This window comes from Colossoma macropomum, unplaced genomic scaffold (assembly GCF_904425465.1).
Source record: "Colossoma macropomum unplaced genomic scaffold, Colossoma_macropomum, whole genome shotgun sequence".
In the NCBI taxonomy this organism is placed as follows: domain Eukaryota; kingdom Metazoa; phylum Chordata; class Actinopteri; order Characiformes; family Serrasalmidae; genus Colossoma; species Colossoma macropomum.
In genome coordinates this window covers 10,012,627-10,024,292 of record NW_023494804.1, presented here as the reverse complement: position 1 = coordinate 10,024,292, position 11,666 = coordinate 10,012,627, and the positions used below count along the sequence as shown (strand labels likewise).

The 11,666-nt window shown below is 37.2% G+C and overlaps 1 protein-coding gene across 1 annotated transcript in view; it reads left to right on the top strand.

Annotated features, from left to right (window-relative positions):
• Positions 1-11,666, top strand: part of epb41l4a (erythrocyte membrane protein band 4.1 like 4A) — an 89,264-nt gene extending 77,598 nt beyond the window's left edge. Inside the window, exons 16-23 of the mRNA XM_036595049.1 lie at positions 395-442; positions 2,725-2,802; positions 4,664-4,783; positions 6,076-6,123; positions 6,712-6,780; positions 9,047-9,157; positions 9,358-9,436; positions 10,929-11,666. Of these exons, the coding sequence (XP_036450942.1) occupies positions 395-442; positions 2,725-2,802; positions 4,664-4,783; positions 6,076-6,123; positions 6,712-6,780; positions 9,047-9,157; positions 9,358-9,436; positions 10,929-11,039 (664 nt within the window). The 3' untranslated portion in view covers positions 11,040-11,666. The remainder of the gene's footprint in view (positions 1-394; positions 443-2,724; positions 2,803-4,663; positions 4,784-6,075; positions 6,124-6,711; positions 6,781-9,046; positions 9,158-9,357; positions 9,437-10,928) is intronic.

Genomic DNA, 11,666 nt, shown 5'->3' with positions numbered 1-11,666 from the left:
TAACTGTACTATTTCAACACTTGGTCACCACATCATTTATTATTTTTGTACTGGTTTCTAAAATCCAGCAAATCCTCAATTTGCTTTTTTCCTATGACTCTAAATCTGGAAAGGGAAGCAGGGAAATAGCAGTAGTAATGAATTTTTGGAGCTTGGCACCTCTGAGGAGGGAGGCAGAAAGATCTTCCCGTAGGCTAGGCAGCGATGAAAGAAACCCTCCGAATAAATAAATAGTGATAAACCATCAAAGCGTCTGGGGAGCCGCTCTCTTTGCGGTCTGAATGCATGAAGGCGCTGATGGGGAAGATTAAATGTGTTGAAAGCCTACAGCATTAAGATTAGTGTTTCTGTGTAGCCTGATTAAACAAACCTGCTTCCGCTCGTGTTTCTACAGAAGAGGCCAGAGCAGCGAGGACCCAGCCAGCAAACAGCACAGGAGAAGGTAGAGCACTTCATTCATTTCATTACATCTCAACAACAAATGCTGTAGGAGTGTTCAAACTCTGACAGGTCTGCAGCTATTGCTGTCATTTTGCTATAGTATTTAAATGAAATGATGTAATGATATTCATAATTAATTATATTTACTTTTGGTTATATTCTGCATCAAAAGGTTTGAATCTGCACTTTTTTCCAATATTTTATCCATTTGTATCAATGTCAAAAACAAAAACAACCCAGTTTTTCTTTCTACAAAACAAGACTGTATGCACAACAATAACTTTTCATCAAATTCAAATTATAGTAAAATATCCCCTCTGCTACTTATAAACACAAATGTAACATTGATTAAAAGACTAGGATATGCATATTTGCATATATATGAAGAATATTGCTTGTTTCAATGAGCTACAAGCTACAAGTGAGAAATAATATAAAAGTATGACATACTTTTTTCTCCAATTACACAACATAACATTGCTGTCAGACCAAAACCTTGTATTTCCAAGAAGGTAACTTTACAGGAGAAGGATAAAATGTACTTAACTTTGAATGAGAGTTAAGGGGACAAGATTTGGTAACAGTGTATTTTGAGTGGTCCTTTGTAAATGATTAATAAACTCTTAACAGATTATCAGTTACACATCAACAACATAACAGTGAAGCAGCAGTAGTGCAACATCTGAGTACATTGAAGTAAATATCTTGTAGATGTTCTGTTGAAACATTAATTACATTAAGTAGATGTGTTGTTAATATGTTATTTCCATTACACAAAACCTGACCTTACCAACCTTACCCAAAACCTAACCCTCATCCTGGCCCTAATCCTAATCCTAACTTTAACCTCAACCCAAAACCTGATCCTAACTCTCATATGCTTTTGACACATTACTCCGAGTCTGTTGAGTGTTTGTTTCATCTAAAAGGACCACTCAAAATAAAGTGTAACCCAAGATTTTGTCTAAGTAATCTTGGACAGTCTTTATTGCGATGATATGTGTTTCAAACAGTCTGTTTCTTGGTTTTTAAAAGTGAACTGCAAGGTGTCCATTCCACACACACACATTACTGTGCAAAAATCAGAGACCACCCTTTCATTTATTTAATGTCCAGTAAAAACAGTCATTATGTACAAGTAATTTATTAATTCATTCATGTTATTTTCATTTTATTATGCAGAAAATAACCCAGCAAACATATAACAGAGCACTAAATATAATATCATTTTTATTGCAGTATTTAGTGTGTCCACTCTACCTTTATTACAGCTTCCATTCTTTTCAGTAGACTTGCTTTCAGTTTTTCAAAGAAATCTGCAGGGATATTTTTCCACACCTCCAAAGTTCAGTCTTAGAAGTTGGTAGCATTTTCTGCTTCTCACAATCCAAGTAATGCCAAACACATTCACTGATGCTGAGGTCTGGACTCTAGGGTGGTCAGTCCATTTGTTATCAGCAAAAGATCTTTTGTGTCCACTTTCTTTTCTCAGTAAAGGGCTTCTTGACAGCTACACATACTTTCAGACTCATAGTGTTGAGCTGTCTTCTCACAGTGGAAGGATGGACAGAAACATTTGTGTGCTTTGTCAGATCTGACGCAGGAGTGGAGCTGGATTTTCTCCTCTCTCTCAGAGATGAAAGCTTTAGGTGCTGTTTATCTGATGAGGATAGTTTTGGTGTCTCCCAGGTCTTACAGGTGGTTGTTAGGAGTCCTATTATCTTTCAATCATTTTTTACCTCCAGTTTTGGAAATTCCTTTGTTCACATATTATCTTTGACATTCCCCTTCCTTACGCAAGTGGATTATCTTGTGTCTAATCCCCTCAGATATATCTCCTGAAAAATGATCTTGTACTTAATGGCTGTTATGAATGAAAATGTTGATGAGTGGGGCTGCATGCCATGATATTCTACAACGCAATCTCATAATATGGCATCAAATTTAGTTAATGGGATTGGTAACAGTTTGTGTAGCTTCCTAAGCATGTCCTTGGTACAAGTGTTAAATGATTTAAAATACTTACCAAACTTACCAAAGGCTTGAACTAATGTGCCTCACATATCAAAAGTAGCATCTTTGTAGAACAACAGCATGCAGTATGTTCTAAAACCCCTCCATCTCAGCTAAGGAACAAAAGACAACATACTTTCAGATGAAAGGCAGAGGCTTTGTTCTGTACCACATCTGAAATCCTTCCCTATATCTCTCCTCCCTTTTGTGTCTGACTATTTTTCATCTTGCCCTCTCCTCAACTTTTAACCCCTTTTGTTGCCCCCTCAGATCACGTTCCCGTGGCAACACCAGCAGTGGCAGCGAGTCGGAGAATTCCAACAGGGAGCATCGTAAAAAGAGGAACCGGTAAGGAATCTACCACACGTTATCTAAAGACAATGGCAAGCCCCTGCCTTAGTGGTCTTCTTATAGAAACTGCTGTAAACTGTGTACAATGCTACTGAACAATGTTTTACAAGTGAGTCACTAGGGTCAAACAGAGCATGACAAAAGATTTTGTCCATCACCTCAGTTAGGAATCACTGAAACGTTGTTTTATTCGGTAAAGACCTTCAAGTTATTAAAAAAAAAGTTTTTTTTATGTACAGAAAGAAATGTGTGAATTATATACTATCATTCAAGAGTTTGGAATCACTTGTTATACAAACCCAATTACAGAAACGTCGGGACAGTAGATAAAATGCCAATAAAACAGAAAGAAGTGAAATCCTTTTTGAAAGGAGCAAATCTTTTTGACCTGTTTTCAATTGGAAAAAGTACAAAGACAAGACATTTAATGTTTCAACTAATTATTAACTTTATTGTTTTTTGTAAATATATATGCCTCTTCTAATTTTGACATCTGCAACATGTTCCAAAATGTTGGGACAGGAGCATGTTTACCACTGTGTTACATCACCTTTCCTTTAAACAACATTCAGTGAATGTTTGGGAACTGAGGGATGGTCCTGTTCCTCTTTGGCCCCGGAGAACACAACATTCAGATTTCTCCAGGTTCCTTGAATAGTTTAATAATCTTTTGGATTGCAGATGGTGAAATTCCTAAATTCCTTGCAGTCATGCATTGAGAAACCTCATTCTTAAGCTGCTGGACTGTTCACTCATGCTGTTTTTCTGACTGAGCCTTTTGTGAATGCTCCTTTTATGCTCAGTCGTGATTGTACCATCTGATATCTGTTCACCTGCTTACATGTGGAAAGTTTCAAAACAGGTGTACTTGATCATTCCACAAACTTGCGTTGCCCTTGACCCAACTTTTTTGGAATGTGTTGCAGATATCAAAGTTGGAATTCGCGTCAAATTACAAAAATCAATAAGATCAAGTATTATCTCTTCTTTGTGCTGTTTTCAATTAAATATCCACAAAAGACAGTTTACAAACCTCTGCTATCTGTTTTTATTTTTTTTAATTGCTTTCTCAAATTGCTTTTTGGAATTAGCTTTGTATTAATAATTCATTGCTTTGTGATAATAATTTAAACAGTTTAGATGTTTTTACTATAAGCTAAACAGCCATAGGCATTTAAGATGTTTTTTCAAGAAATTCAAGAAGTTAATTATCTTTTTGCAATAATAATAATAATAATAATAATTTCACCTCTTGAATTTCTTGAAATTGTAAAATACATCTTAAAATGCCTATGGCTGTTTAGCTTATAGTAAAAAAAAATGCAACTTGGTTATCTATGATTTAAATGACACTTTTCAAAAACTTTTGAAAAAAATCTACAGTGATGTTCATCACACTGGACACATCTAAATTTTCTTCATGCTCTACCGCTTTATACTAATGAGCTGAAACTTATTAGGTTATAAAGTAGTTGTGTTATAATATACTATAAAGTAGTGCAATAATTTTATACATGTGTCTTGAAAAAGAAAATTGCATGGTGGTTCCAGACATTCAAAAGCCCAAATAATGTAAATAATGCACAATATACACTGATCTATTTGTAGTTCTTTCTTATCAAGTTATCTACTTTCATTGCTAAATCATTCATTATTCTGGACACATCCAAAACATCTTCATTTTTACAGTTACAGATTATTTGAAATCTGTGAGGTTGAAGAATACTAGCATCAAATTAGAATTACAAATGTATCTGTAACAAAATAATTTTTTATTGTTTTGTATTATTGGAAACCGTGAAAACTGAACAATGGTGTACGTATTTCCGCCATTCTTTAAATATTGTGCTTGCTGCAGGTCTCGTCAGGAAAATGAGATGGTGGACTCGGGCCCTCAGTGGGAGGCTGTGCTTCGCAGGCAGAAGGAGAAAACCCCAAATGACCCCAACCATCGCCGCTCACGCCATCGTTCCAGATCGTTAGTACCTTTAATCAGACTGCTCTTGCTCGTAAAGCACATTTACACTGCCATGCAGTTTGAAAGCATAACAGTGACCATGTACTCTTACTGTATGTCACACTGTACAAGATGCTGCACATAAAATTTTGGCCAACTTTTGTGGCAGACATTAATTATCTTTCTGCATTCTTGTGCTCACAATATGTCAAGAAAAGAACATATGAAAAGGACAACATTGTGCTTGAGTCATCCATCAGCACCTTCTGCACCTTCCCAGAAAATAGTTCTTGACAAAACAAAAGTGACAGTGTTGTGTGTTGAAAAAATACACCTTAAAAGGCATATTTTTGCCGCGTGTTTTGTCATCTATTCGTATTTGATAGATGAATTGTGCCTCTGTAATTGTCTCATTGCCTTATTCCGGACTAAAGTTGAACTGATTAAAGCATAATCAGGGACAAACATTTTAGCATGTAGCTCTGGGCAGTTTTAAGGGACTACATGGCTAAAGTATCAAAACATATTGTTCACTCCCCAGTCCATATGGTCCATATATCGAAACTGACCTGCAAAAACATCATGTTTTAAATTTTCTGTTTCTGTGATGTCACAAAAACTGATTTATATATAGTCATGTGCAAATGTTTGGTCAAATTCCCTGTTTTGTTGATTTTCTAAGTGAAAACAAGTTAACACTACCTCCATGGAACAAACTTAAATATGGCCATTTTAGTGCACAATTTCTACTTATTTGCTGAGTTTAAATTGGTAAATTGAGCAAATTAACAGTAACTGTGCATTATAATGTGTAGAAATGTGTTCTCTGTAGAGGATGTGTTCACATATTTTCACCTAGAAAATCAACAACAGTGCATGGAAATTGACAAGGGGTGCCCAAAATTTTGCATACAACTGTATATCCACCTAATCAGCCTTCCACAGTTTAGCCCCGCCCATTTGTGCTGAAGTTATACGCCGAAGTGTTTCAGCCCAGACTGCTAAATGAGGCACAATACAGAGCAGCCAAACAGAACAGAGATCATTTACATATATCACTCTTAAAGGCACAGTAACAAAAACAGTCTGATTGTAAAGGATAAAGTGAGGTTGGAAAATGGTCATATAATAATATGTTTGATATGTAAAGCCACACAACTGTTACAAATGCACAGAAAAAAAAATTAAGCACAAAAAATATAGGCCACTTAAGTCAGATGTTTCTGTGTGGGCCCTTGTGTATGAATCCTGTGTTAAATCATAATGCCGGTGACCGATGATTAATATGAATGTATATTTATTTCTTTTTGTAGAAGAAGTCCTGATGTGCAGGCTAAGGAGCAGTTATGGAAACATATTCAGTAAGTCATACTAATTTCACTAAACCAAAAACCTTTCACATTTTCTTCAACGCTCTCAAGGCAAGCCTGACTACTTTACTCTTCCCTATAAGACTAAGTGTGGGCAATATAGCAAAAATATAACATTATAAGCCTGGACGATATTTTATGTTTGTGAAAGCTTTCAAACAGCGCTACTTTTTTTAAAAGGCTGTGAAAAATATGAGTACAATGATTTTACTCAATTCAGCATTAACAAAAATTATAAAACAACAGGACCAGTAGGTAAAACAAAAGCCAAAAACAATTGGTACAAATAAACAAATAAAAGAAGAGGATAATCGTAATGGGCTGCAAATCAATCATGTATTTGTTACTATGCAGTTCATGCAGGTACTATATACTCCTTGTTGGTGTTCATAGACTCTGTGTAACTGGTCTAAATCTGTCTTTTTATCACAATGCCCACTTAAGATAGTCAGCAAGTCTACAAAACAAAATCCCTAATGCTGAATTAACGCCTAGAGCATTCATTAAAGTCCAGCTAGGCTGTGATAATGTTGTGTTGAGTATGCTCACTCATGTCTATAATAGTGTGTTTGTGTGCAGGAAAGAGCTGGTGGATCCATCTGGCCTTACTGAAGAACAGCTGAAGGAGATTCCATATAAGAAAGTAGAGTGAGTGAAGCAATCTCTCCTATGCCTCATTCATGCTGGTAGACTGTCATTGAAATGGCTTGGGTAATGGATATAATTTAGCAGTCTCTGAATTTGGGCTTGGAGAAATCTGTTGGTAGATTGGAATGGATGAGATTCTGATCGGTTCCAAGGCCAAGACAAAAGGCCTGTCAAAGTATCTACAACCCCGTTTCCAAATAAGTTGGGACACTACGAAATGTAAATAAAAATAGAATGTAATGACATGCCAATCATGTAAACTCTATATTTAATTGAAATTAGTACAAAGACAACATATCAAATGTTGAAACTGAGACATTGTATTGCTTTTTGAAAAATATATGCCCATTTTGATGCCCAATTTGATGCCAGCAGTATGATTCAAAAAAGCTAGGATAAGGGCATGTTCACCACTGTGTTTCATCACCTCTTCTTTTAACAACACTCTGTAAGTGTTTGGGAGCTGAGGAGATCAGTTGGTGTAGTTTTGGAAGTGAAATGCTTTCCCATTCTTACTCGATAAAGGATTACAGATGCTCAGCATTTCATGTCTCCTTTAATGTATTTTTCATTTCATAATGTGCCAAATGTTTTCAGTGGTGACAGGTCTGGACTGCAGACAGGCCAGTTTAGCACCCAGACTCTTTTAATACGGAGCCATGCTGTTGTAATATGTGCAGAACGTGGTTTAACATTGTCTTGCTGAAATAAGCAAGGCCTTCCCTGAAAAAGACGTTGTCTGGATGGCAGCATGTGCTGCTCCAAAACCTGTACTTATCCTTCAGCATTAATGGCGCCTTCACGGATGTGCTAGTCACCTATGTCTTGTGCACTAATGCACCCCCATACCATCACAGATGCTGGCTTTTGAACTGTGCACCGATAACAAGCCAGGTGGTCTTTAGCCCGGAGAATGCACTGTCCATGATTTCCACGAAGAATTTCAAATTTTGATTCATTGGACCACAGGACACTTTCTCCATTTTGCCTCAGTTCATCTTAAATGAGCTCAGGCCCAGAGAAGGCGGCAGCGTTTCTCGATCCTGTTTATATATGGTTTCTTCTTTGCATGGTAGAGTTTGCATATTTGTGGATGCAGTGATGAACTGTGTTCACAGACAGTGGTTTTCGGAAGCGTTCCTGAGCCCATACAGTGATTTTCACTACAGAATCATGTCTGTTTTTACAGCAGTGCCACCTGAGAGCCCGAAGATCCCAGCTAGCCAATATTGGTATTCGGCCTTGTCCCTTGCATACAGAGTTTTCTCCAGATTCTCTGAATCTTTTAATGATATTATATACCGTAGATGATGAAATTGCCAAGTTGTTTGCTATTTTACGTTGAGAAACGCTATTTTTAAATTGTTGCGCTATTTGCCCACCTAGTTTTTTTAGCATTACACAAATTTAATAGCCTTTTGTTGCCCCGTCCCAACTTTTTTTAAACCTGTTGCTGGCATCAAATTCAAAATGGGCATATATTTTACAATAAACAATAACATTTCTCAGTTTCAACATTTGATATATTGTTTGTGTACTATTTTAAATTAAATACAAAGTTTAAACGCAATGCATTCTCTGTTTCTTTACATTTTGCGGGGTTGTACATGTATAAACGTATATAAATGTAATTAAGATTACATAAAGATGTAGGAAAGGAATTCTTCCCTAGGAAAAGAATTCTCTTTTAAAAGCGTCTAAAGTGGCTTTACAAAAATCCCAACACTATTATCACATGTCACATTCAAACATGCTATGAAAACCAAGGAAACACCTAGATTGTGGTAGCAGTGGTGCCTAGAAGCCATCTGGGAGGCTTTTCCACCCTTCTAGCACTCCATAATCTCACTTGGTAATCAAAGCTAAGCATTTGCTTCTACTGTAGATTGTAAGGCTGTCAATTTAAAAGCAGCAAACAGTTCTCTTCTATCAGAGATACTGTAAATAAGGTACACAAATAATTTGTAATATGTACCTCAGAACAGAATAAGCTGTCTTATTTAAAATAGAGCGCCCTCGTTGCTAAACTAGGTCATCTCTTCTCCTTCTTTGTATTCTTCACAACACAAAGGTGTTCATAATACAATATTAATAATTCAGTATGCTGCATCTCTAGACCCATCCCTGGTGGGACATGCTATAAATTTAATGCTTTAACAGACTCTCAGTCTGCAGAGTGCATTTGCACATCAGGGCAAGGAAGGATTTAGCGTTTAGCTGCTCCAAAAACCCAGTGTGCAAAGTAACTGCACGTATCTCATTGCAGAACCCAAGGTGATCCAATCCGCATCCGGCACTCTCATTCTCCTCGGAGCTTCCGGCAGTACCGGCGCTCGCACTGCTCCGACGGCGAGAGGTCCGTCCTCTCAGAGGTCAAGTAAGTCTGGAGTCAAGCAATTTTGATCTGTGCAGAGATCATGTTTCCCTCCACAGGTCACTGACAGGGGACAAGAAACAAACTGATCCAATGGTTGAACTCATTCACATCAAAGTCATCACTGTCCGTTTATGTTTTTTTTTATTATTATTATTATTATTGTATTTTGACACCCACCCCTGACCCTCACTCCTCTGTAGCTCTCGGACTGATCTGGTGCCCCCACTCCCTGTCACCCGCACTGCAGACGTGCCCGGGTCCAGCACTTCCACCTCACAGGTCAGTCACACCCACTTCTGTTCCCTAGAGAAATGGTTCCCAGTCCTGGTCTTGAAGTACCCCCACCCAGCACATGTTTTGGTTTCACTGCTCTAACTAGAGCTGGGTATCATTGTAAATCTTTCAATAATGATGCCAATACTTTAACTCTGATACTGATTCCTGAACAATACTTTATTCAGTTATTTCTGTTATCTCCATATGTATAGTAACTAATACAGTTATACAAAAAAAAACAACACACAAGTTCTGTTTTTGTTATATACTTTATTTTTTAGAGATGTTACAAAAAATCCATTCCAAAAATTCAAATCGTTCCCAAAACCTTTAGATGTTAAACAGTGTGGTGAGTTTTTCAGATGTGAAGCACTTCATTGACCTGGCTTGAAACATAGTCACTCATATTTAGCAGGCTGAAGATTCTCCACAAGGGGTCGCTATTAGCGCTCAAGTAACTTTAGTGCTTTATAAGAGTGGTGCTTCACATTTATGACACTGTGTATCTTTGTTTTTGCAAAGACACTGCTATTTGTATTTGTACTTAGATTAGTTCAACAAACTTAGTATGTCAGTAATATGTTTATCTGTAGTCTACATTTTTTTCTATGTTTATCAGCAGTTAGATTTTTTCGACGTAGATACTGAAAGTTGGCCTTGAACAACATTTTTGAATAATTTAAATTTAGTGAGTAGCATAAAAGCATTAGATTTCAATACTGATCTCTAGCTCTACCACTCTTACCCAACTAAAGCAAATTAACAAGCCCTTCCTAAGTTTAGGTACACTTTTAAAAATAAAGGTTCCTAAATGGTTCTTGGCTTGGATGTACAGTTCTAGGAAATATCTTTAATTTGTATAGAACTGTCTTTAAGTTTAATTCAAAACGTTCTTCACATTTTGTGTTATTTATTAAAATGGTTCTTTGAAAAACATTGATTCTTTAGAGTGGGGGTTCTGCAGGACCAAGGTTGGGAACTGCTGCCCTTTAGCATTGCTTCCCAATCACCTTCCTTGCAAATAACTTCTGTGCAGTTTTATTTTTGCGCATTTGTGCGTTAGCTTCACGTCATGAAGCGTTTGCACTGAGTGTTATAGAGCAGGGAAAATGCCATAGCAATGGGTCTCTACTGAACTGGGACTGAGAATGACTACACTAGAATACTAGCTATGCACATTCCTTCACCTACAGGTGTTTGCTTTGAATGGACTTATGCTTAGCTATTGCTTTCCATACAAAATGCAGTAAATCCTAAAATGTATTGCGATGTATTAGTCCTGGTTGTCGAATATACTGTATACTGTAGAATATACCGTTTCCCCCTTGGAATTGCTTTTACTTTCCACACAGCTGCAGATATTTTGGAAGATCAGGTCGTGGTCTGTGTGGATGTGACGAGCTTTCTTCCAGATAGTGGGTTTAGGCAGATGACCAGTTGCTGGGAGATGTTTTTATACAGTGGTTCAGAAATGCCTGTGTTTTTCTTTCTGCAGAAGAAGAATGGATCTAAAGACAACCTGTCAGAGAGTTCCGAGCAGGAGACAAAGAGCAGCGCCAAGATGGTGAAGACTGCACATGGGCCTCGGACAAAAAACGAAACGTGACTGTTTTCACCAAGAAAGCTTCAAAGGTTAGGAGGGGAGATGGACAGAAAGAGTCAAAAGTTGTAGGCATATACTGAGACCCGGAAGTATTCAGGAGTTTAGAAGGAAGTTTTAAACAAACTTGGAGCTCCTTTCTAAAGAATTCCATGCCATAAGTCTATAAAGAAACTCAAAAAAGAAAGGCCCTGGGGTCTTGGAGTATTGTCAATACGTCGACTAGCATCTCAATCAATCAACAGTTTTTTCAAAACCATCCATCTAATCTGACAATCAAATGAAGGATAATGGACCATTTGTATAGCACACGCCGCACAGTCTTTAAGGTGTTACATTGGCATTGTTGACACCGTGACGCTGATTCTGAATTTTATACAGTATTAAATATTCTCAGACGCATTATATTACATGTGGAAATGACCGTGGAAAAAGCTTGTATTATCAAATTTTTTTGTCCTCAATTGTTAGAATGACTCTCTGCTGTAGAAAAATTTTGCTGCTGTATTCCTCTGTATTGTTTTTGCACAGTTACACGTTCTCGTCTTTCTTTGCTGTTACGAAAAATCACTGAACATGGTTTACTGTAGCTGAGCTGGAGACTCTTGTCAATAAAAATCCTTGTCGACAGCA